Source organism: Podarcis tiliguerta (genome assembly GCF_965153285.1).
Source record: "Podarcis tiliguerta genome assembly, chromosome: 9".
NCBI classification, from domain to species: domain Eukaryota; kingdom Metazoa; phylum Chordata; class Lepidosauria; order Squamata; family Lacertidae; genus Podarcis; species Podarcis tiliguerta.
Genome location: NC_139542.1, coordinates 54,501,710 through 54,528,776, shown reverse-complemented (window position 1 = coordinate 54,528,776; position 27,067 = coordinate 54,501,710). Strand labels below are relative to the sequence as shown.

The 27,067-nt window shown below is 45.0% G+C and overlaps 1 protein-coding gene across 2 annotated transcripts in view; it reads left to right on the top strand.

The window, feature by feature from the left end:
• Positions 1–3,004: 3,004 nt before the first annotated feature.
• SGCZ (sarcoglycan zeta) overlaps positions 3,005–27,067 on the top strand; it is a 561,235-nt gene continuing 537,172 nt past the window's right edge. For both annotated transcript variants that reach the window (XM_083458437.1, XM_083458436.1), the window contains exon 1: positions 3,005–4,138. In XM_083458437.1, coding sequence (XP_083314563.1) covers positions 4,100–4,138 — 39 coding nt within the window. In that variant the 5' untranslated portion in view covers positions 3,005–4,099. The remainder of the gene's footprint in view (positions 4,139–27,067) is intronic.

Below are 27,067 nucleotides of genomic sequence, written 5' to 3'. Positions count from 1 at the left end.
TTGTTGCTCAGAACACTCAAAAGGCTTCAATTAATCCAGAATGCGGCAGCTAGATTGGTGACTGGGAGCAGCCGCCAAGACCATATAACACCAGTCCTGAAAGACCTACATTAGCTCCCAGTACATTTCCGAGCACAATTCAAAGTGTTGGCGTTGACCTTTAAAGCCCTAAACAGTCTTGGCCCAATATACCCAAAGGAGTTTTTCCACTCCATCGTCCAACCTAGACATTGAGGTCCAGCACCGAGGGCCTTCTGGTCGTTCCCTCCCTGCAAGAAGGGAGGTTACAGGGAACCACGCAGAAGGCCTTCTCGGTAGTGGCGCCTGCCCTGTGGAACACCCTTCCATCAGATGTCAAGGAAATAAACAACTATCTGACTTTTAGAAGACACCTGAGGGCCACCCTGTTTAGGGAAGTTTTTAATGCTTGATGTTTTACCGTATTTTTAATGCTCTGTTGAAAGCCGCCCAGAGTGGGTGTGGAAATCCAGCCAGATGAGCATGGTATAAATAAATAAAAATATTACTATTATTACTATTATAATCAGGCTGATCTATTCAGGCTCTTCTTATCCGATTCTTACATCAGTTGTTTTTTTGTTGTTGTTTTGTTTTTGGTTAATTAAAAGTTTATTGGCATAAACACATACAGAATAAATAAAAAAGATGGGTATGGCAAATAAAAATAAATGTAAAAGTAGAAAAATAAGACACAGATACAGAGAAGGGGGTAAAACACCAGGAAACTACTTAATATGCAATGCTACATCCAGTTGTTAAATATGAGAAGAAAAGGGTGGGTCAATTCAGTTCTTGATAAAACCTCTCCTTTAATATGAAGGAAACAAGGGTGCATGGAAATTCTTGTCATTGAAATTGCTCATCATTTCCAAAGTCTGCAGTGCAAAGCCTCATGGTGAGTTTTCAAGGTCTGCTTGACAGCCTATATTGTGGGGACCATACACAATTCACTTGGAAGGCAGTTCATAGCCAGAGGGTCTCCACCAAGTAGCAGCAGTCACTTGTGCCTGCTAACCTAATTGATCTTATCAGCAGGCTTACAGGCAGAGTCTCTGAAGCTGATCTTAATGCAGGTTGTCCCCCATTCGTCCACATTCACTGGCAACAGAGCTTCAGATTGCGGTCTTTATCAGCCCTACCAAGAGATACCAGGGATGGAACATGATGTATATATTCTACTACTGATCTATAGCTTCTCCCATCAAATAGAAACATATCCCTTCCCCCACCCCAAAATGCGTGATCAGGATCGAATCCTGGACTTCTTACGCCCTAAACAAATACCATGCAGATAGACTGAAAAGAGAATGGAACTCAAGCGAGAATCAATGGAGCAACCAACCATTTTGGGCAGGAAAGCTCCAAGCTTCCATTGCATTGGGGAATTCTGCCCTTTTCCCAGCTCTGCCAAATAAATGTGCTTAATTAACTTTAAAGGAACTTTATTCTCAAGCCAGGGCCAGGTGTATTGCGTGCTCCAAGAGATCAACATTCAGTGGTAAGCAGTGTTAGGAACAGGTATGAAAGTGAGGAGCCAGTTGGCAAAGGGTTATGGGTGCAACAACGGAATGTCTAGGTGTGCTTTTTTATAACAAGAATACAAAGCTGAAAATGAATGAGCTGCAGCTAAAATATTATGTTCATTTTTCACATGGGCTAGTCCTTCCCCTGCCCATCCCCGTAATATTCTTAAGAGGGTCTCTTCTCCAGTCTTCAGAGAGCAGCTGGAAGTGGGGAGGCAGAAAAAGGTCCTCCTTTCCTCCCACTCTGCCGTTTTAATCTGAAATCTTAGGCGCAGTACTGAGCCCGGAGCTCAGAAACTGCTCCTGCTAATGAAATTCCCGGTTGCAAAATGCGCCTGGAACAATGAGAGTTTCGAACACTGGTGGCAAGGTAATTCTCCCAAGTCAATTCTAAGCTAAGGAAATTCGGAAATAAAAGTTGGATTTTGTGGCTTGTAGGAACGTTGAACGTTTGTAAACTATACAGACCATCTCTGGCCATTCCTGACGCTGCCTGGGGCTGATAAGAGATGCAGAAGAGCAACATTTGGAGGTCCATGCGTGCTTCATTCTTGTTCTAGGGGTTGAGGGGGAAGTCTTGGGGACAGGATGCTGATAGACAGCACTTGTATTAATGTGGCAAAAACTGCCTAAGGAGTCTATGAAAATACCTTATGCTTAGATGTAAATATGTTTAGGTTATATAAGCTTAGATGCAGAATGGATGCTTGGGTGAAGAGTCGTAGACAACAGGACAGTGGAACAGGATCTGTAGCGCAGATGAATTTATAACAAACACTGGGAAAGTGTATTTTTCTTTTTAAAATATATATGCTGGTGGGAGACTCTTAGGAAGTTGTTTGAGCTGCATGGAGAGGGGAAGAAACTCTGCAAATCAATGGGAACTTTAGCCGACTTAGATTAGAAGGGGACATTTTTATAAATCAAGAGGCACTCCGAATTATCTCTCTGTATTACCACAAACCTTTGAATTGATCAGGTGTTTGTGTGTAGATTGATGCTGACAGCTACGACAGGAAGGACATAAAAACGCCTTTCAAAAACATCCCTAATATTTGTTGGGGCAGCACGTCGTGGGAGTGCAATAAGGCAGGAAATCAAGGGTGGGGTGAATGTGATATGTAGGGAAACTCCGAAGATTGCAGCCGGAGCTTCACTCAGCCATAGCACCCCTCAGCCCCCCCAATCTCCAACCAGAAGCGTCTGCCTTTCCGTGCGTGCCCGCGACTGCTCGCTCCGAAGCAGCAGTGGTGCCAAGACCAAGCGTGCGCTAGGACCCGGGGCCCGCAGCCTGGGCCGGGAAAGGAAATGTTGCTTTTTGACAGAGGAGAGAAATCCCCTCAGTGCTGGCTGTGAGAAGAGAGAAGTGAAGTCAGTCACCTGGCGGTGAAGGACAGTAAAACAGGAGAGAGGGGGGCGAGAGAGAGAGAGAGAGAGAGAGAGAGAGAGAGAGAAATCTCCCCCCTCCCCTACTCTTCTCTTCCTCTCCCTGCGAGAGATCCTTCTCTCTTTTTCCCACCCCCCTTCCCCAATCAACCCGGTTTTAACTCTGTTTAGCCTAACCTTCAGGAGAGAGAGAGGGGGAGGGAGGGAGAGCGTCTCTATATCTCCCCCGCAGACTTTCTCTTCTCCTTCTCCCCTTCCTCCCTTCCTCCCTCCCTCCCTCCTCCAGCTCCCTTCCCGCCAGAGCCTCCGCACAACAATTGGGGCGTCTATATGCAGGACTAAGCGGTGAAAGCTCGAGAAGGGACGGCGGCGGATGCCCGGCGCTCGCTCGCTCTCCCGGGCGCCCGCGGGGAGCTGGCCGGGGTAAGCATGCCGGGCAGCCCCGCGCTGCGCCGCTGCTCTTGCCGGGCGCTCGCTGCCTTCTCCGGCTGGGCGAAGGAGGCGCAGCACCAGGAGACGCTCGCTCGCCGTTTTGCTGCATTGGTGCCGTCCGGGGGAAAGGCAGGCGCCGCTGTTCGCCTCGGCTGCCAGCGAGGCGCCGCTGCCGGCTGCTGAGGCGGCGGCCGGGGAGGAAAGCTTTGGCGGAGAGGATTCTCCTCGGCGTCCCACCCCGACGGGAAACCCATCTTCTTCTCCCCGCCCCCCTCGATTCCTTCGCCTCGGCACAGGACAAGATCCGGGGGCTCCCAAGATCACCTGTCGCTTCCTCCCCCCACCCCGATCGCTAAGGGAGGTGTGTGTGGTTTCGCCCTCCTCCCCACCCCACCCCAAAAGGAAAGATTGAGAGGAAGGGCCGGGGCATCTGATTCCCCTTTCCACATTTATTTGTTGCTTTTGGGAAGCCTGGGAGGCGGCGCGCTTGGCGGAGGATGCCATTGACTCGAGCCGCCCGGATTGCCAGGGCAAGGCTGACTTCGCGTTGGAAACGGAGCGCCGAGAACCGATGACTGGCTGGCTCGCTCTCGCTCCGAAGAGAGAGGAAGAAATTGGCACAACTTCTCTGGTGTTTTCCTCTTCCTCCGCCACCTCTTTTTCTTCTTCTTCTTCTCCTCCTCCTCCTCCCTCCACCTCGCCTCTTTCCCCACCTCCGTGGCGTTCACTTTCGGTCTATGGAAAGAGCACCCGATCTGGACATTGAAGAGCTCAAGGTACGTGTGATCGTCTCTCCCCCTCCTCCCCCCATGTTGAGAGAGATGGGAGAGCGTGTGTGAGCGATTGTGAAAAGGGGGAGAAAGATAAATGCCTCTCGTAGTGTTGGTGTCTTTTGCTCAGGCTCAGCCCGAAGGAGTTGGAGGCGCTTTCTGTTGCCGGTGCGCGGAGATGCCGGGTGTGGGGGTATGGGAAGAGAAGGGTGGGCATGGAGGAGCGCAGCCCCGTCCGCCGGCCCCTACAGGAGGAGAAGAAGAAGGAAAGAAGAAGAAGGGGTGGGGGGAGGAGGAGGCTCTGGTAGTGGGGAGAAGGGGAGGGGGAAGGAGGAGGACGACGACGGGCGCTGGAGATTAGATGGCAAAAGCCCGGCTGCGCTTCTCCTCTTCCCTCCCCCTCTCCCTCCCTCTGCTGCGCCTTCCTAATCATGATCCTAATGATAAAGCGCTGCTTCCTCGCGTCAGTTGCATCAGCACTTCGGACAGCGGCGCGCCGGGTCTGTTAATCATCGGCCGCCGGAGGAAGAGCTGAAAGGTGGCTTCCCATCTCACGCCGCCGCTGTTCCTTCCTCAGCAAAACTTCCCTCTCAGAGCTCCCTCCTTCCCGATTTCCAGCCTATATAGCCTGTTGGGAGAATCTTCCTCCTTGTCTTGCACTGCTCTTGATCAATGGGGTTCCCTGCCCTCTGCGGATCTCCTCACTCTAGTCTAAAGTCTCTCCCGCCCGCTTCACACACACTCCAGAAGCCCAAGGCTCAACATTTCAGGACTACAAGCCACGCAAGGCAACTATCCGGGATTTTCCAAGGATGCGGACGCAGCCACGTACTTTGCTGGGGGGAGGGGAGCTGAGGAAACTTTGCATTGGAATCGCGGAGCGGAGGGTTTTTAAACAAGGAAACTTCCCCATCCGATTTTGCCTTCTTTTAGGCTCCCTCCTTCTTAAGGAGCATGCTTGGTTGCTGGGAGCATGCGCCATGAAGCTGCCCACCCCGTCTTGCTGGTTTAGAACCTGTTCCCTGCAAAAGGGGAGAGGGCTTCCTAGGAAGCAAAGCAGGCGGTGAAATCGGGGAAAAGGCAGAGTAAGGAGGCAATGGCGAGAGAAGGGGGAGTGGGATGCATGGGGAGAGGTGTAGTACTGAAGGGGAAATGAAAAATGGGGGGGGGGGGCTAAGGTGAAATAATGCAAATATAAGGGTAGCAGAGGATCAAAAGAGGATGAGAAGAAGGTCGTTAGAAAAAGAAAAAACAATTTATGTATTTTTTTAATTAAAAAAAATCACTGCACTGTGAATCAGATAATTTGGGTGAAAGAGGAATAGTTGTCTCACAGCCCTTTCCTTATAAAACCTTTCAGAAAGGATTATCATGTCCTTACATGTGGCAGGCAGGCATGCTATTTATTCATTTGGAGGAGTTGCTTCATTTCCTCAAATATTGAAATGTGTGGTGTGGGAACTTTGAAATTGGGGTGCCGGTGGTGGACATTTCGTGCCCCAAAACTGTGATTCATTGCTTCCTGTTGTTGAGGAGGCATTTCCCCACATAAACTTTTACAGCTTGATGCTTCTATGCGCAGTCGCCTCAGAAGGAACCCCCCCTCCCGAATTCCCTGGGAGTTACCTCCAAGAAAGCATGCATGAAAAAATGGCAACCCTCCCCCTACTTCAGCTGCTGAATTTCAAGAGCTTAAAGAATATGGCATTTTAATGCCAGCTCTGTTGAGATGATCATTTTTGGTGATCGTTATTGTGTTGAACGCAATGCAAGAGCCAAGACCAGACTGTTTTGAGCTGAGTTTCCAACCTGGTGCAATGCCATCCCTCAATGAACTGAGATCCCCTCGCAGTTTGCCGCCTTTCCCTCTTCCCAGGGAGCTGTGGTACGTAACGTAGGCTTGTGAACAAAGTTTTCTTTGAGGACGGCATAAGGGCACTTCCCCGCAGGGAAATGGCTCCCTGCTTTCAAAGTTCTGTGGAAATCCTAAACTGGGCTACGTCTCACACGTCTCTCCATCACTTGGGGACTGGCAGATACTTCTCCGCTGCATGTGGTCTTTCTGCAGACCATGGTTTGAGGGAGAGGGAGATGTGCTCCCATTAATCTTCCCTCGAGCAGCTCTGCAATTAAGGCCACTCTTGCAGGGGCTGGGAGACAGTGGGCGACCTTGAGGAGAGCAGCCAGGATGAAAGGGGACTCCCAATGCCCCCTGTCTCCATTCTTTGCCTTGGGTACCTGAGAGAAAGCAGCAGGGCTTCTCAAGGGGAACTTTATCCTCGCACAGGAGACAGAGGAGCGATAGAAACCCACATGTCGTTGGCTTAGAGTGGAGCACATCTGCATGTTCAGGACATGTCGCCGTGGTGCTGATCTGTGAGATCCGATATGCTCATGCAGGTGCCGCTGATTCATGTGGTGCACATGCACCTGGGTTTCAGACCTAGCTGGACTCCTGCCTGTCTAAATGCTGGACATGTATGACTATAGGCCCTGTGCTATCTACCTACCTATCTAGGTAGGTAGCACTTTTCCGTCAGATGGTCCTCAGGGCTGTTCCAAGAGCACTGTTTCCCATGCATGCTTGCTCTCATGTGCCACAATATCTCCTGTGCCTTCAACTGGCTGCTTTTAGGAGCCTGTTAGAACTCAGCCTTTTTGGATAGACAGCTAATACTTTTTGATAATTGGTCTGCTGCATTCTATTAATCACCAGTAGGGGGTGGTGTGTATGCAAGATACCATTTTATTGAACAAGCCTAAAAAGAAGCAGGTGATGAGTTTGGGGTGTGCGTGTGGGTGTTTGTACACACAGTATATTCCGTATTATCAGCTATTTTTTAAGCATTTGCTCCAGGGTGGATTAAACGTGTAATAAATAAATATAAGGGACAGCCAACACTTTCCTTCTCTTAACTACTAAGCTTTGTTGGCACCCCTGCTAGTGATGCAATGCCAACTTAAAGTTGCTGGTATTATTAGAATCAGACCCCTCTTCCTTCTGCACATGAGGCTGAACGCATTGCATTTTTGGGGTGTAGAGGGCTTGTGAGCATGATGCATTTGGGCTTCAGCTGCGAGAATCAGGAAAGCACAGCAAAAAAGAAGAAGCTCAGAGGCTGCTTTAAGTTGCAAAGAAGCAAATGAACTGTAGTCACTGATCTGTCCCCTACACTGATCATATCTGCAGGACAAATCGAGGTGTGTCTACTCAGAAGTAAGTCCTACTAAGCTTGATGGGACTTACTTCCAGGTATGCAGGCATAAGATTGAAGTCTAAGGTTCTAAGCTCCTTTTTGGGCAGGGGCTGCTTCTGTTAATTTGTAGAGCATGGGGTGTGCGTGTGTGTGTGACTAAAACTAATGCTAATGGTTAAATAATATTAACAACAGCAGCAGAAGTAGGTGGTCATGTCAAGGTCTCAAAGATGAACACTTGATTTACTGATTAGCTCAGGTGAGGACAGACCCGATGGGTTTTGCGTAGTCTACATTTTTCACCCTAGAACCCGCCTGTGCTCTGCTTCTGTGTTTTACAATTGCAGAACTGCTTTGGCTGGGTCAAACCAAAGCCGACTTATCTCAGCAATCTTTGCAAGCACCCCAGAAACTAGAAATTTGCTGTGGCTCCACCAGTGGACCATGCCATTTCCTGATGTACCTTCAACACTAAACTCACTTACCTGGGAGTAAGCCCTGCTGAATTCAGTGAGACTTAATTCTGAGCCAACATGGTTAGGATTGTGGCCTTAATGTTCATAATACCTATATTTTGTTGACCACATATATATATGGTATCCAGAAGTTTTGCTGGCTCTAAACCTGGAGATTCTGTTAGCTCTCATTTTTGCCACCAGGGCATAACTTTGGGGCAGATGCCAGAAAGACCTCCAAATGCAACAGGGCTGGCGTACCACATTTTGAAGCAAATAGGGCAATAGACAATATGATTACAAGGATCTGAAATTACGTAACTGCACCACTGTTAGCCACCATGTCTAATAGACATATTCTCCTTGATTTTGCCTAATCTCCTTAGAAAGCCTTCACCTCATCCAGTGGCCCATCTCACAAATTAATTCTATCCTATGTGAAGGACCTTCTGTTGTCTGTCCTGATTCTCCTGGCAACCCGCATCTCTGGATGATTCCTAGACCAAGTTCTCATTGTACAGAAGAGGAAGATGGGGGAGGAAGCCCATTTGACCCACTTTTTCCAGAACGTGCATAATTTTGTAAACTGGTATCACGACTCTCTTTGTTGTTGGGTTTTCTGAACCAAAAAGTCTCCAAACCTCCTCACTTACTCTTGAGGAAAATGTCCCCAACCTCTAATTTTCTGTTTGTTTGCCCTTTGCAGTGCCATAGAGTGCTCTGTGATACCTTTCTTGAGATGAGCTGGTAAGATCTGTTCAGACTATTCTAAATGCAGCTGCTGCAGTTTTATATGAAGGCATTTTGAAACAGGTTCTCTTGGTTTCCACTTCTTAATCTCTTGCAAGGATTTTGCTTCCTGACTCTCCAGTTGCCATACACTGAGTTGACATTTTTATTAAGTTACCAGCCATGCCTCCGATATCTCTTTCCTGATTAGACCTAGTTGGCTCTGATCCCATCATTGTATTTGTGAAGTTAAGATTATTGGGCAAGCAGGGGAGGAACGCACATAATTTTGCAGTCATACTACTGAGCTTAATTTGCCATATTAGTACTATTCCTATCCCCCACCGTTCCCCTCAGTTTGGAGAGATCCCTCCTTGGATAATGTGTTGCTCTTTGCAAAGTTGGCCATTTCCTTCTGACTTCAGCTCATTTATGGAAACCTTTTATGGAGCTTATGTCTTCTCACAAAGGCCTGCCTGAAACCTGATTAAAATAGTGTCTCCTCCAAACATCTATCCGAAATGCAGCAGACTCGGCCTAGCAGTGTAACACTATCTTTTAAAAAAGGTTTCTAAAATCTTATTTGTGTGGGGGACCTACTATTTTATTATGAGAAATTGCTTCTGGCTTTAGAAAGAATACTTGGATCAAAACAGCAACGAACCCGCTAGCAGCACAAATACTTCTCCATCTGAAATCTATCTCTCTTGTTTACGAAAGCACAGTACGGCCAGGCTTTGGAAAGATCAGCTAGTGATTCCTGATGTGGTTTGGTTGCCTTGCCAAATGAAACCGAGGCAGGGCGAAAAAAAATGCTGCTTAAAATTTCACTTTAAAGAAGCAACAAGATGCTGCAAATTTTATACGTCTTACTCCCACAAATGCAGAAAGCAGGGAAACGAAACAGAGAAAGAAGGATGTGCCAGCATTCTTAGGGGGAATACCACAGTTTACAAAAGTGTATATATCTATAATATGTACCAAAAATAAACACAAGGAAATGGCAGACAAAACCAGAACCATGCAGTAAGGACTGAATAGATGCAAAATATTGAGTCAGCTGGAAAGGAGGAACTGAAAACGGGTCTGAATGGATAGAATGCCCTCTTTGAAAAGAATAGCTGGCTAAAATCCTGAACAGGAGTCCTCTTGTTAGGGGAGAGGCTGCTCTGCAACCACAGTAGAAAAAAGCAAAGAACTATTTGCCTCTTGGGGAGATCTTTCAGGTAGCACTTTCATTCTTCATTCCCCACAATCAATGACCTCGTGCTACGATCTGAGTGCATTGTGCTCCATACCTGAAGCCTTTAATGCAAAGTAATACCTGCCTTACTAAAGTCTTGATCATCCATGAAGAAGCCAGATTGATCTGGGACTTGTGTCGTACACTAGCCCCCAAGAATAGAGAAGTTGGTTATCCCTGGTTATCTATGGCCTGGAGCAAAATCTCACTCCTCTAGCAACCGTTTGTTGATCCCAGGTTATTGGAGACACTGTAACAGGACCTGCCATCTAATTTTCTGGGTAGTTTGGCAATAAGCTTTTCATTTGCTAAGAGCATTATGGATTTTTATTTGTAAGCATAAAGCTTATGTTAAGCCCCTTTTCTGAGTCCATTTAAAAGTTAGAGTTTCATTAAGCACTTAGCTACAGAGGAACCGTAATAAAGCTCACTGCTGAGTGTCTCTTTGAATGTGTGTTGTGATATTTTCAAAGGTGCTGGGCACATTTGAAAGGTCACTTGATACAAAACTGAGAACTAGCAAGGGGAGGTGCTTCACCTTGCTAGTCTCTGCACGAATTTGCGATGAAACAGATCAGAACAAAAATGAGAGAGACGGAAAGCAAGTTTTCATCCAGAGATCTGGGGACTGATGTGCTTTTGCTTTGATCTCCCAGCTTCCGTCTCCAATGCATATGTGAACTTTCATACTTTTAATTCACAAATCCGTGGTGTTTTGTTTCAAAGGAGCACCATCATAAAAATTAACTAGGGCTGTATTGCGCTTACCTGGAAGACAGCCCCAGTGAAACACAGTGGGACTTCCTCCTGAGTAAGTATGCGTAACACCGGGATGCATGTTGAATGTGTCTCCGCCAAATCCTTTGCAGTGCAGCCCTTTGCATTAGCAAAACCACTTTGCAATTTTTAAATGTGTGTCCCTATATGCCCAGGCATTTCTTCTGTGAACAGCTAAGCACGGTGCATGTTTTGCATACATGCCCAGGAGCACATCCTTAAAATCTTGCCTAATTAAACTAAAATATTACCTACTACTTTCTGGTTCATAATCACTAGCATAAGTTAAAATTCACATATCCCCCCTAAGCAAGCTCTCAAAAAGCGTCAAAGTGTGTGTAAGAGTGCAGACTCATGTGAATTTTATGAGGCTTACTTTTGAGTAGACATGATTAGGGTTGCAGTGTAACTCCCCTGCTGAAATCAGCACAATTTAAATGGACTTAACTTTTGACTGGATCGTACCTCGTGATTGTGAAGTGCAACAGAGTAGCCATACCAAGTCGGGGAGACCCAAAATGGTTCCCTGCAGATGTTGCTGGGATCCAGCTCCCTTCAGTTCAGTCAGCATAGCCACGGATGATGGGAGTTGTAGTTCAATGCCACCTGGAGAGGACTCCACTGGCTAACCTTGCTCCAAGAGAACAACTCCAAGTGATCTTGCATATGTGCATATGTGCCCATGGAAATATGCTTACACAAATGTTCACTGTATAGTTTGAGATATTTAGCTGACAATTGGATGAGCTGCTTTTTGAAGGCTTGTACGCCTATGTGCTTTGGCTCACTGCAAAGGCATGAACTGACTTTGAACCACTCCTTAAATATTGACACAAAGGCAGCAAGTTTGGGATCTGAAGGCAATGGAAGAGAAGCTTTCACATGTGAAGCGTGTGCACTGAATTGCCTTGCCCCACACTGATCCTGCTTCTATTGCTATAAATCTCTCGTTTGCATTTTCCACTCTTTATGGCACAACTCTTGCAGCATCTTTTATTTCCATTCCTCTCCCATTTGCAATCATTGAAATATGTCTATCGGTCTCAGATGGCAGGTGATTGTGCTTTATAGGGTGTGTAAAACATCATCTTGACATTTTTTTCTGGATGAATAGACTATGCAAACCTATAAAAAAAGAATCTTTCAGGTGATATTATTAACTTGAGGTAATTAACAACACCAGTGAAAAGCAGCGTTTCCACCTGAAAGTGACAATTCTAAGAAGGAACAGCAAGTTCTAACAGATCGATCCTATGCACGTTTACTTAAAGGCCAATCCCTTTGAGTTCAAGGAAATGGAATGTAGGATTACAAATATGCTAGTTTTAGTTTTTGGTGGTAGGTTTGGTCTTGCAAGCATGTTAATGGTTGACTGCTGGTGAAGCTATTGGTGAAAGCACTCCTACGAAGTGATGTGATCTCCATGTATGGGCAGCCACACGTGGAGGCAAGGGATTATTCCAGTACCCCATCCTCTAGCCATGATGAGCTTTAAAGTTCCCTGTGAATTGGGCCTGGAAACAGATCAAGAGGCAGTGCAGCTGATGAAGTGCTAGCATGACATCTTCATCACTCCCGGTCCCAGTTAGCTGTCCAGCAGCTGCATGGTTAACCAACAGCAGTTTCCGAATGCTCTTCAGAGGCAGCCCCATATATATGGGTTATAGCAGTTTAGCACAGAGGCTAACAGAGCATGGCACAGTGAAATTAATATGGAGATAGATGTCTGCCTTTTGAAAACATAGACATGCTCCAGGATGGTGGGGATTGCCGTATAACAACATCTGGAGGGGCAAAGGTCCCTCACTCCTGATACAGGGACTCCTTTAACACCCAGAACCCAGAACTAATTGTCTCTTCCATTGGACCTATCTCTGACCACCCTCCTGTCTGCTAGGGCTTACTTTCATGTGGATGTACACTCCCTGCTGATCAGTTTTTGTCCTTCTTATCTCACTCTTACAGTTGTACCTTGGTTGTCGAATGGCCTGTGATTCGAACGTTTTGGCTCCCAAACCCAGAAGGGAGTATTCTGGTTTGCGAACATTCTTTGGAAGCTGAACGTTCGCACGGGACTTCCATGGTTTCTGGTTGGCTGCAGGAAGCTCCTACAGCCAATCAGAGGCCATGCCTTGGTTTTCGAACGTTTTTGGAAGTTGGACGGACTTCCGGAACGGATTCCGTTTGAGAACCAAGGTACAACTGTATATACTAAAATGTATCTAGGTCATGTAGCAGCCTGTTCAGGGCACTGTGAAGACAAACTGGTAAATCAAGCCTGTCACTTTAGGCAGGTAGTTTGTGTCAGGGCAACACGGAGCAAGAAGAAGTAAGGCAGTTCACTCAAAAAACCAGAAGAGGCTGCTGTAAGGTGATCAAGGGGTGTGGAAGAGGAAGAGAAGGAGGAGGGGGTCTTTATTCCTGGTGTTGCATTGATGTATCAATAGGTGCTGGGGGGTTGTAACATACTTGAGAACCGCTTGGTCCGGTTTCCATTTCCAGATGAAATATGGCTACATTATTCAGACCAGTCGATTACAAAACTAGCCGCAGATGGAGAGCTTTAAACAATGCTGTCCTCCAGCACATGGTAGATTGATGATGTTTCAGAATTACAGCATATGGCATAAGGAATGTGAAATGAGGGAGCCCTCAAGAGGTTGATTCAGCAGTTCTGTGGTCCTAAACCAAGCCAGCTTGGAAGCCAGTTTCACAGTTTCCCCAAGTTAAGTCAGGCTTTGTGCAGCGTGGGAGGATTTTTGATGGGCAAAGCTAAGTAGGTGGCTTTATTTCTGTTACACGTTAGTCATTCCCTAATGCAAAATACTACTCTGTAGCAACTGACATATTTTTAGTGCAATGCATGCTATATATTCATCGCTGAGGCTGGAGACAAGAGAGCAAGCTCTGGTTAGAGTTATCTGACGTGCCTGATAAACAAACGTCTCTTCTTTCTTTTGTCCTCCCTTCCCTCATTTGCCACCCCAAATCCCATCATTTTCACAAAGCCTGTCATCATCAACATTAGATAAAAGACAATTAACCTTTGCAATTCACCTTCAGAATATCCAGTCTTCAAGCTCTACCTAATTAAAGGTCAAGCAGGAACAAAGTAACACTTGGCAAAATTCTCTTCTTGCTTAGGACAGGATGAGGCGGTGCCATCATTCTGAAAAGGGCCAGTTCACGTTCATCACACACGTTTTAGTCAAAAGATCAGTGGGGAGACTGATTACCTTTCCCTTGGAAATATCATGAGCTCAAGCAAAGCATGCCTAAGGAAGGCCTATTTTCCAGGTGACAATTTTATAAACATGGACACACAGTCATGCAAGAGCAGGTGCCTCTTTCAGACTGATACATGAATATGCAGGTTCATTTCTGGCAACAGGTGCTGGATCAGAACCAGAAATGCTTTCAGCCAGGGACCAATCTGTTTCTAGACCATGTCAGTTCTACACGTGTCCATTCATAGATCTGATTGCTACAGTTTCCAGATTAATCTGCATTTTTGATCTGCCTGAAAATGTCTGTCATATTTTGGAATGCTTTCCGTCACTAAATATACATTTTGTAGCATATTTTATCTTCAGGTATTAATGTGATAGGGAGTAAGGCGTGGATGTACAGAAGACAGCCACATAATATTTTCCTACAGGTAAACAGATGTAGGCATGGGAAATGCATCATTTAAGTGAGCACTGAGTGAGTAACAAGGCTGGATCATCTTAGGTAAGTGTAGAACAGGGTTGCCCCCAAATAAAAACAGGTGAAGCGAATTGCAGTCGGTGACCTCAGTAAATAAATCTTCTCTTCCTTCTTTCATTATTAAGAGTTTGCAGTTACTCTGCCTGAACACTTCAGTCTTGTATTAATATAGAGGTTTGCTAAGCTCACTACGTTTCAAGATGAAAATATATCTACACTTGGTTAAAACGAAAATCCTTCTAACTTGTACTTATTCGTGGCTTTTTATATACACTATATCTGTCCTCTCAAGAACTTATCACATTGTGCAAAAAGTATTGATCGTTACATTGATTTCCCCAACCAGTACTAAACACACACACCAAATGCAAAGCCTACTCCAGATTATCCTAAAGGTTGAATTAGAAGGATTGTGCCAAGCACCCACAATGCCCTTGACACTGAAAACTTTTAATGAGATCCCAGGGGTGCCAGGCACAATGGGATTTACCTTAATTCCATGACAATTCTAGGTAGAATCATTAGGGGTGCCATGGGACTCAAAAAGTCCCATGCTTCCCTTTTGGTGGGGAACATCTTTTTTTCATTCTCTGCTTCCTAGAGGACAGCAAGTTGGTTTTCTCTGTCTCCAGTCCTCCAGAAGTTAGATGGGGCGATTTTAGCCATTCTCCACTTTGGGCTTATCTTGTCGCTCTTGAAGTATTTGGACAGCAAACATCATGCATTCTGTTCCATCTGTAGATCTGCACTGTAATGTGTGAATAGATACGTTGTCAGTGGCTCCAGTGATCAGCAGGGGTGCTCTGATATCACAGGAGGTGGAACACGCAAAACGTTTTCTGAATGCTGCTGGATGAATGGCTTTGAGCTAGACCCTTTAAATCAGGGTTGGAGGACCTGTGAACCTTCAAATGTTGCTGTACTACAACTCTCATCATCCCTGACCATTGGCCATACTGGCTGGGCTTGGTGGGATTTGGAGTCCAGCAACATCTGTAAACTGACATGTTCTCTATAGCAATCTAAACCATGGTGGACCATGCTACAGTAGAGGTGCTACATCAGGCTTCTACAACCTCGGCCCTCCAGATGTTTTTGGCCTACAACTCCCATGATCCCTAGCTAGCAGGACCAGTGGTCAGGGATGATGGGAATTGTAGTCCCAAAACATCTGGAGGGCCGAGGTTGAGGAAGCCTGTGCTACATGGTATGTCAACTGAGTAGGACAGATGTGCCCATGTACAGCATATAGTCTGGTCTGTATGTCCCTGCCTGCCTCTCCAGGGTTGTACTGATATCTTTTTCCTGAATCATAAACCTAAAGCCAAACATGGCAGGCTGTGTATCCCATATACTTTGAATTGGACCCAGGGCACACCTGCTAAAAAGGAAGGCCACCACTGCTGTCAACCTTGAATCCCACCTTAGGGATAATTTAATGGCAACTCCATTTACTATAAAATATTCTGCATGAGGTCCCATCGTCTGATATTCCATATGCATCTTCGAAGCGCCGTCATATATTTTAGTATGCCCATGATTTTTTATTTTTTATTTTTTTTTGCATGCAGTAGAGTTTTGATGTTGATTGCATTTCAGAAATATTTGTGCAAAAGTTCTCCGGTGTACAAAATTATTATGAGACATTTTTAGTATGAATCAATCAAGACGGTAAATGCGAAATTGATTTTAAGCACGCAGAGCTTGATATGAGGGATTTAGTATTCACAGCACCATTTCAAAGTGATGCTATATAGTTTACTTCACAGAGATCTACGCACACATTACTCCCTTCCATTTGTAGGTAAAACAGCCCAGATTTATAGTGTTTGTTGCGTTCCGGAAAGATAGCAGGCCCATATGCAGATGATCCTTGCTTTGCCACACACAAAAATTTCCCTTCCATGAACCTCACATCCCACCACACAAATTAACTCTAATTGGATATGGCGTCACTTTCACTCATCTTAAAGACTGTAAAGCATGGATTTTATGAATTGCCGGCATACATTCAGCAATAAAAACTAAAGATGCCGAAAATCAATAGGAGCTTCTGTGTTGATCGCTGGCAGTGACAAAAGGCAAAAGTCAGTTTAATATTTCAGGCAACAAGCTGCCTCACCTATAATGGTCTGAAAGCAAAAGAGGACTTATACTGAAGGTGTCTTCACAAGAACCCATACACTTCCGTGCTATGAGCCTTTTGGTGGAATCTCTAATTACTGCACGAGCCTTACCATGTCTACTAAGAATTGAGTCCTATTCAATGGGGCCCAGTCCCAAGTAAATGAGGTGAGGGTTGCCCACCTTAGTCGAGAATATTCTACATGAGATATAATCATCTGATATAGAAACGTTATCATTATGTGGGAGCGTTTATGGTTTCGGGAGGTTCCATGCTAGCATATAGAGCAGCCTTTCTCAACCTGTGGGTCCCCAGATGTTGTTGAACTACAACTCCCATCACCCCTAGCTAGCAAGGCCAGAGCTCAGGGATGATGGGAGTTGTTGTCCAACAACATCTGGGGACCCACAGGTTGAGAACCGCTGATATAAGACAGTGGAGACAAACCCTTGTCCATTTCTATAGATGGCTTCAGCAGCAAACTTGCATGACCTTTGATGTCCATTTCACACACAGCTGTCCTGCCTGGTCCATAGTGTCCCTTTGAAAACTGCTTCTCAGCTGTCCAGCTTCTTTCAGGAAGGAGAGTCAGGTGGCAAGTTCCTAGCTCCTAGGGCTGCCACCCTGGGCATTACCAGGATTCAGTGGTGGAATTGACGTCTGGTGTGTGTGTGTGTGGGGATTTCTGAAAGGCAGCACTCCTGGATCAAGTCAATAGAAAATTTGTGTTTCAACAACTCAAGAACTTTGGGGTTTGTCTGAAAAAAGCTCAACCACTTTTGGGTGTCCTGGTTTTTACATTTTGAAATATGGCAACCCTGCTAGCTCCTCCTGGCAGTGAGGGTAGGTCTAGGTCTTTTCGCAGGGTTTTCCTGCTCTGTGCCTGTCTCTGCTTCCTTCCCAGTGGCCTTCCCAACCGCCACATTGCTCTGTGCCAGGGTTTCCCAAACTTGGGTCTCCAACTTTGGACTACAATTCCCATCATCCCACCAGGGGTCCTGCTAGCTAGGGATGATGGGAGTTGCCATCCAAAAACAGCTGGAGACCCAAGTTTGGGAAACCTTACTCTTGGCCATCCAACCTGATGTGTTGCAATCTGTGGCTGTCTTTGTCCAACTCATCCAGTGCCTAAGTACTTCCAGATATGCCAGACTTTGCTGAGGACTTGGCCAAAATCTGGTGCACAGCCCTACTAAAGGCAATGGTGGCTGGCTCCATTGGGGACTGGTGTGGTGCAAAGTAGGAGGCCAGCAGTAGGTGGAGCTTCATTCTCCTCCCTTCTAAGTTCTAGAACAGGCATAGGCAAACTCGGCCCTCCAGATGTTTTGGGACTACAATTCCCATCATCCCTGACCACTGGTCCTGTTAGCTAGGGGTCATGGGAGTTGTAGTCCCAAAACATCTGGAGGGCCCAGTTTGCCTATGCCTGTTTTAGAAAGGTAAAGTAGGAAGAAGTTGAAAGCCAGTGTCACCCCATGGACTAGCTGTAAATAAGGAAGTAGGGACTGGTTGATGTTGGTGGGGCAGTAGTCCATTCACCCTGATGGACCAGCCTCCATCAACTAAAGACATACCTTTGTTGACTTGGTAATCCTTCCACTATCAGCAAATTCTACAGGTTCTATTGATAATCTATGAGATTTCATAATGGCTTCACCCACACCCTCCTAATTCTGCCCTTGCTTCATCCCTGAATCACCACCTTCCTCAGAAATTGGTGTCTCTGAGCATGAGGCAAACGCTTAAACAATGTAATGTGTGGAATGTCCCTTTGCGTCCTCCCTCTCCGAGTTGTGAAAATTGCTCAGGCAACAACTGTACAAGCCTCTTAATGTTCTCTTCCTTCCTTTCCTCCTCAGCAAACGCATGATCTATTTGCCCAGCTCGGGCCTGCCTAGTTAAGCTCCCTATTTCATTCCGTATTAATTTAGATGAGGCGGATAATATTTGCTGTTCATGTAAATATGTCATCTACTCAGTCTACCGAGACCACTTGCACTATTGCTTAATAAAATTATGGGGATATGAGTGGTGTCGCCGCGTCCCATGATAAAATTTCCATCATAGTGCTGACAGTCATAAAACAAAAGCTTCTCTCTGCCAAAGTGCCGCCTGTCCTATTGAACTTGGGACTTTTTCTAGGCCTTGATCAATGAACAGTATCTACCAGGCAGTAAAACTGCAGCATAATGATAAACAGAGCAAGAAGACAGAGTTTGGGCGGATTGAAGCTGAGCACCTGGCATGTCAGGGATTATAGATTATATTGGCCAAAATTTACTTTACGCGGGTGCATGGTGCACTCAAGTTGAGCTCCTTTGTGATACACAACCCAGCAAGCTCCATTTTCCAAGGAGAGAAGTAAATTGTAAGGATTTGAGGACTGACTGGGTGGGGCAGGGAGAAAGGCACAGGCAGAACAGAAATAAACAGTTCTAAGCTACACAGCCACATAGGAGCCATTTGTCAAGCTTCTCAAACAAGCTGGGCCTAAGTGAAATAATTGAGTGAAGTAATAACAGACCCTCCAAATGTCCTCATTTCCCAGAGACAATCTTGGATTTACAGAAGCCATCCCAGTTTCTGATTTGATCCTGGAATAGCCGGCTTTTCCTTAGGATGTCCCTATTTTCATCGGAGAAATGTTGGAGGGTATGGAGTTACATGAGTCAAGGAGATAAGTAACTGTACAATCTTTAGATTACATCTGAGGGCAGACCTGCACAGGGAAGGTTTTGATGTTTAATGTTTTATATAAGCTGGAAGCCACCCAGAGTGGCTGAAGCAACCCAGTCAGATGGGTGGGGTGTAAATAATAAAATTATTATTATTACTATTCTTATTATCACTATTAGTATTATTGAGTAGGGCATCCCTATTCTCATCGGAGAAATGTTGTAATAATAATTCACAGGAAAAGGAAAACATTGTTTGACTTGGTGTTATTATGGTGCATTAAGTACAGAATGGAACTTTCTGAGTATCTTTTCACAGCGATCGTAAACTCCAGGGCTGCAAATCATCAGTATCGCATAGTACCTTTGAGCATGGACAGCAATGGTGGCAGGTGCCCTTTGGAGGTAGGGTAGAAGACAGATGCCATTGAAAGGCAGAGTTAGACCCCGTCCTCTCCCCTGCTGAGTTTTACAAGGGCAATGCTAAGATGCTGACAGAATGGGCTACCCACTGGGCTACATATAAGTAAGACGGCAGGCAGCTGGAGGCTGGGTGGGGGCAGACTGCTGTTGGTGAGGCAGTGCCCCACACACCCTAGTGGTCCAGACTCGGCTGATGGGTGGGGAACTTATGACCCCCCCCAGATGTTGTTCAGCTCCCACTAATCTCTCTCTCTTTTTTTAAAAAAATAACTTTTTATTCAAAATTAAAACAAAACATATTATCCAGAAACATATCATTCTTCTTTCCCCCCCATTTTCCCTCCCTCCCTTCCCTCCCCCTACAAAACCCACCCATCCCCACCCCCGACTTCCCTCAGTTCCAGTCTTTGATTTCTCTAAAAATGCTGTTTTCTGCATGTTACACAGTTGTATAAATCCTCAAACTATTTAGCTGATTATTATCAATAAAAAATTTGTGAATGTTTATTCAAAACCAGCCAAGGAGTCCAGTTCGCTTTGTTGTGTCTTCAAATACTTTGCAAAGGGTTCCCATTCATCTTTAAAGTCACAGTTATCCTTGTCCTGTAGCTTGTATGTCAGTTTTGCCAGTTCTGCATAGTCATCAATTTTTCTTGCCATGATTCTTTAGTTGGGGTTTCTTCAGTCTTCCATCCTTGTGCTATTAAAACTCTCGCAGCCGTTGTCGCATACATGAAGATGTTTTTCAGCTTTTTTGGCAGATCTTTCCCTACAATCTCTAAGCATTGGCCATGTTGGCTGGGTTACCTCAGCGTCAGGTGTCAGAGGATCCAACCCCCACCGTAGGTTGCCGGGAACGGATAAGACAAGGACAGTTCTTACCAACTGATTTTTATTCAACGTTCACACAGAGAGGCTTAGAAATGCAGCCTCTTGGGAAAATGGAGTTGCTCCGAGTAAATCTCCAACCCCTTTCTCTCCCACTTCCTCATTTGTCAACAACAACACCCCCCCTTTATGGTTTCAGCTTAGGGCCATCTGTCTCTGAGCCTTTGCTCTCCTACTTTTAAGGCTTGCTGGGTTCTGGGAGATGGTGATTCTGGAATGCTTTCTAGTGATAACATGTCAGCCAGCTGCTGCAGCTCTGCCTCCTCCTCCTCTCCCATTATTTCCCAACTTTCCCCCTCATCTTCCTCTGAGCTGTGACCTCCCTCAAACCCCTGTTGTAATTTGGAACTGTGTTATTCTTCTCTGGAAGGGTCAGGCTGAACAGGCGGTCTCCATCATTCCCCCTCTGTCCAGTCCCTGACACTCAGCAAAGATCATGCCAATCTGACTGGTTTCTAGGCAACACCTCCCTTTTTGCTGTAAACAGCATTAACCCTTGGGTCACTTGTCGAATGGTCTCTGCTGTTACACTTCCTATAAAAGAACAGGAGCTTCCTTATAGCCACCTAATACGATCATAGCAAAGGTAAGAATTGAATAAGGGCTTTCCTGATTCAGAGTTCAGTTGCCTTAAGTCACCAGGCTACAGTTGTTCTCAGTCAGGAATTGCCACCGCTTCCAGATTAATTGTTTTAATATGTAATTTCCCCCCCCCCCCCCGCCACCCAAATGAAAATATAAAAATTGATTAGCTTTTGAGGTTTGATCTGACTGGTGATAAAATTGATCCATGGTGGTTTTTAAATCAGACAGTCAAAGCACTGAGAAGCTGGGAGGTTTATATGCTCTATTTGGTTCAAGCATCTGTTTATAGAGCTACCTGCAGCATCAGTCAAAAGCTGTGGCTCAAGGCAGGAAGCACATCCCACAATCCTAATTATAGGCAACCTGTACAGCTCTGAACAGCTGGGCGGCTCCTCACCTGCCTGGGCATAATATAACATGACAGTTGTGGACTCCACATGTCTCCATTCCTAATGGCCAGATCACCAACACATGTACATCACGCTGTTGATTTTTGTACACTTGTTCACTCTACCTGTGATGACTGGCAGCTGAACATGTCCTCAGATGCCTGTAAGAAGTACTGGACAGATTATGAAAATTATGCCTATGTTATTAGATCTCCGGCTGTCTCCTCACACATGTAAAGATGCTATCACTTGATGCTGCAGGAACTATGTGAGTCGGTTCCAGTTCTAAACTTTCATTGTGGCATTTGAACACTGATGGTTCATGCTCACATGAAAGCATCATTCAAGGCTGAAGTCACCAAATGATGAATATACGTGTGCAGACCAGTCCACTGGTGAATAGTTAAAAGCCTAATCCAGTGATTTCTTTTGGGGTGGGCACTGTGTCCATTGCATATACACTTAGGGATGCAGGTGGCACTGTAGTCTAAACTACTGAGCCTCTTGGGCTTGCCAGTCAGAAGGTCACCAGTTTGAAACCCCGTGATGGGGTGAGCTCCTGTTGCTCTATCCCAGTTTCTGCCAACCTAGCAATTCGAAAGCATGCCAGTGCAAGTAGATAAATAGGTACCACTGTGGCAGGAAGGTAAACAGCATTTCTGTGTGCTCTGGTTTCTATCATGGTGTTCCGTTCCACTATAATCAGTTTAGTCATGCTGGCCACATGACCCCGAAAGCTGTCTGCAGACAAACGCTGGCTTCCTCGGCCTGAAAGTGAGATGCACACCACAGCCACATAGTTACCTTTGACTGGACTTAACCGTCTGAGGGTCCTTTGCCTTTACTTTTTCCTGCATATACACTTGGAGGTAAATATCATCTCTAGCAGTAGCACTAAGTGCCCTACATATGTCTTTGGATGTGAGGATCCACTGCTTCTATGGAAAGCAGCAGAAACTGCTGCTTGCCTTCTATCACTGTGCCATTGAGAGCGTGCTCACTTATGGCTTATGTGTGTGGTACGGAAGCTGTACTACCCAGGATCGGATGGGGTTGTGCAGGGTTGTTAAGGCAGCAGAGAGCATTGTTGGCTGCCCACTCCCCACCTTAGAGCAGATTTATGCCACAAGGTGCCATAGGAAGGCACTGGACATAGTAAAAGATCCATCACATCCTGTTCACTGTCTCTTCGGGCTCTTGCCGTCGGGACGGAGATACAGGACGATGAAGACAAGAACGAGCCGTCTTAAGAACAGCTTCTTCTCCAGAGCGATCTCGGCCCTGAATGGGAAGCCCGGACTTTGAAAGTCATCAAATCTCCCTTGCTGTAGTATACTGTATTGTTTAATTAGTGTTTTTATGGAGCAGTCAAGTAATTTCGTTGTCGCCGAAGGGGGCAATGACAATAAAGATATTATTATTATTATTATTATTATTATTATTATTATTATTATTAAAAGAGTGGGACAGCATGCATACCCAAGAGCTCCGTGTACACATCTTGGCACATGTGGGATCTGGACTGAGCTGCAAAGCTAAATTGAAGCACAACTTGGAAAGAAGACATGTCCTCCTCTGTCCACCTACTGAGCTGCATAAATACTCTAGAGGCTTCTGATGGAAGCCTCTGTCTTGGAACACACTGTTCCAAGACAGAGGCTGCAAAATATCACAGATGCAGAAAGATCCAGCAGTTTCAGAGGGTTGTTTTGTCAAGCTTCCTTTCATTCTTAAGGGGAGAAGTTAAAGTTCTGCTGGTGAAAGCAGGGCAGGTTTCACACAGTATCACCCTTGCCTAAATTTGTCCTGTCTTCAAATTTGACAGGTGAGTCTGGCCCTTCTCCATATGTTGCCACCGGATGTCACAATTATTTGTTTTTCCTCAGAGTTAGCCAGGATCCATCCACTGATGGGGAAAGGAACAGAAAAAGGACCCCAGCCTTAAACTGTAAAAAAAAAAGCAAGAAAACGGAGTTCAACTATTTAAACAATCAATTTTATTCTGCACACAGCAATTACTTCTGCTGTCAGAAGGGATAAAGTTTACTACTGCAGGAAACTGTAAAAAGTCAAATGTGTTCTTGTAAAATCCAGTGTGAGCTGCTAAGTCAATGGCAGCATAACTTTGGAAGGCTGCTTTCAGATGTTACATTTATCAAGAGACAATGTGGACATACATCAAGCTGCGGTATTCTCCTGATGTCATTTCTGAAACAAAAACAGTGGAAGTTATTCTCTTTGGTTACTCCCACCAAAGCACCCTGGACAGAGGACCATTAATGGGGTGGTGGTAGTGGTCAGTATCATTGTAAACCAAGTGGCCTGGGCTGAGTTACAATGAAGCATTAGAGTGCAGTAGGGCCAAAACTGATAGTTTCTAATGGGCCAGCAGAAATGACTCCCATTTTGGAGCTGGAGGTCTGACTACTGGCTCTGTCTCACAGATTCTGGTACCCGAAGCCTTGCTGCTCATCTTACGTTGCTTTACAGTGGATTGTAGTTTTTATATTGTCTTATTGTGCTTGAGTAGTTTAATTCATAGAAAAGTGACCCAGAAGTCTGAATGAATGAACAAACGAACGAACGCATACATTCATGTAAACAGGACTTTTTTTTCCAGCCGGAACTCACCAGAACTCAGTTCCAGCACCTCTCAGGTTGACGCGATTGCCATTATAAGAGAACAAGGGAGGAGTTCATGGTGAGTTCTTGATCAGTCATCAATGGGAGTTGTAGTCCAACAACATCTGGGTACCCCAGGTTGAGAGAGGCTGGTATAAGGTGCGGTTTCCTTTTCTTTGTGTAGGTGTGGGATTTTATCATACAGTCCGTATGGAAACATTTGTTTTGTTCTTGCAGGGATATGGTTTCCTCAATTCCATTTAAAGGGCCTTTTATGTTCATTCTTGAAGATTGTGACATCACATTTGTGCATGGAGAAAGAGAGAGAGAGATGAGAGAGAGAGTGCTTGCCCCTTTTTTAAGCAAAGAAAAAGAAAATATACATCTTCTTAAAAAAGAAAGCAGAGATAAAAATGGCAATGCATCCCTTATGTGCAATCTGTATCAGAAGAAGTTTAAAGCACAGTTTGCTTTTATTGATGCCTTCATCTGAAAAACAAACAGAAGAAACCCTAAAGTTGTAAATTCCAGAGACTGGGGATAAGAATGAGATGCTGATACGATGTACCACAGATAAATCAGGTGGCACTAACAGAATTTCAATAGCTAAGGTTAATAATATCGCCATCAGTAGTTTTCGAAAAAGCTTTGACTGCCTTAGAAGGAACTTAATTTTAAATCTCAAGAGAAGTCAATCAGTATACATCTAAAATATGCGTCAGGATGTGAATTGCATACATTAGAGTCCTGTTTCTCTACCTACCTAAAGTGATCTCATTTCCTGTGTAGTTACTTTGCCAACGGAGAGTTCCAGCAACTTGAGTGAGAGAAAATAAAGGTCAAGAAACAGTTCAGAAGAGAGTACTTCTCTTATCTCCTCATATCTGCCAACTGTTTTCCTTTCCTGGTCAGCTCGGAGGCTGATCAACAGGAAGCAAGAGATGCATCCAGCAGGTTCTTATTGATCTGATATCAGTTCTGGAACTTAGATTAGTTCCATGAGCTTTACCAAAGGCATCCTTCACTTCCTGCAGATCAGCTCTGTACCAGGAACAGTGTCAGCCCAATATATTTTGATGGTGCCCAAAGGACACCTCCATGCTACAGCTTTAAATCAGGGTAGTGGTCCTGTAGCCTTCAGCTGGTGTTAAACTGCAACTCCCATCATTGGGCTAGTTGGGGTTTGTGGGAGTTGGAGTCCAAGAATTTCAAGAGCTGGTTCCTCTGGTTCCTCACTTCTCTGTTTAAGTCTTATTACCCCATTCAGATACCAACCCCCACTTTCACCTATACCACCTCCATGGTGCTCTGTAAAGGAAGGTGGCCACCACACTTTATTACATAGCTGGGCCAGCTCTGATCAAGAAGAGACTAACTTGTGGTGGAAGGAGCATGGTGCAAATCACGCTGATATTGCTCAGAGTTTGAGTCTGCTCCCAGGTCATGTTTCCTCTTGGGAGCACTGGTGCTAATGCACATATACTTCCCCGAAGTGAGATAATTTTCACGAGAGATCCCCACTATTGAAGCTATACAATTAGAGCACATTGGATTTGCACACTGGCAGCCGAATGGTCTGTGCTCCTCCCCCCCAGATCTTAGTTGAAATCCAATGGGTCACTAGGCACTAAGCGCAGCACATGTCCATCATGTGTCATAATCATGGAAATCACTTGTCTGGAAAACGTTGCTGAATCAGAGCTTTAGTAACACGATGTCTCCCAACCCCCAATCCAGAAAAAACTACCCTAAAGCTGTTTATAAATAAGAAATGGTGACTGAACATAGAAATGCAATGTCACTGTGGTCAGCAGCCATTGGTCTAAAACTCAGTCTTCTGTCACATCATGCGCCCATCAGAAAAACAATATGTTCCAGAGACTTATTTCAGGAACAGCTGTTGTTGGAATATTCCCACCAACTCCAGCAAGGATGAACAATGCTCAGGGAAGATGGAAGCCACAGTCCTTCAACATCTGTAGGGCAGCTATATTTGTATTATTTATTGTATCACTTTTGATCTTGTCAAGGGAGTGGAGGATGGCATGTGGTTATTATTAGCTATTCTTATCTACTTTTTTCATGTGTGAATTCCTTCCCATGAGGCATCCCAAAGCAAATTTACAATTTAATAAAACATAAATAAAACACTTAAATATATAAAAACAGAAACCAATAGTACATATGAGAACATTCTTTTTTTAAAAGAACTACATACAGGCACACACAGACACAATGTAAAACAACAGCATATACATCGAATCAATTCAAATCCAGTACAAATACCAGATGTTTCCTTATGACAACTCTATGAGGTATGTAAGCGAGATACAATGACTTGCACAAGTCCAGTTAATAAGAAGGCTGAAGGAAGATTTGAACTCAACTCAGGCCTTCCTCGCCTCAGTAACACACTGGTGAATCAAGTCAAAGCTTCATGAAGCTGTGGCAAGTTTTTGGAAAGGTCACAATGGAGAAATCGAGGCGGTGTTTGTCTATTTTAGAAACAAAATCTGGGGCTTTGGAGTTCTTGTCTTTCACTGAGATACAAAATGGGAGGGGAAGCTGAAGATTTTAACTTATCCTGCAATTAAAACAATTATGCATTCTTTTCATTATTGACTGCAATGTTGATTATTTGGGTAAACGTCCTCAGGAGGATTCTGGGGGATGGCATAATTGAACCAGAGCAATAAACAACAAAAAAAGTTAATCCATCATGTCAGGTGTGCTGCTTAAAAAGACTAACCTGAACTTGAAGCCGGGAAGAGTCTTCTTGCTTCCTGATTAAAATGTGATTATAAATTACAGTGTGAATGCTGTAATTTCAACAAGGGTTTTTACTCTCAGAACCTGACCTTGAGCTAAAAAGAAAAACAACCATTTGTTGTTGTTGTTTGGCCTGTTTTGATGCTTTCATTCAGAATATCCATGGGAGAAAAGGATTGCGATGTGTGGACAGAAAAAATCTGCGGCATGGAGGTGCCTCTCTACATAACAGCGGTTTTCAGATTTTCTACCTGCAGCTTGTCTGAAAAAGGCCCCTGTGCGTCTGTCACATAGAACCTCTGATTGTAGTCTTGGTTGAAAGTGGTTCACTCTTTATGTAAGACTCAAAG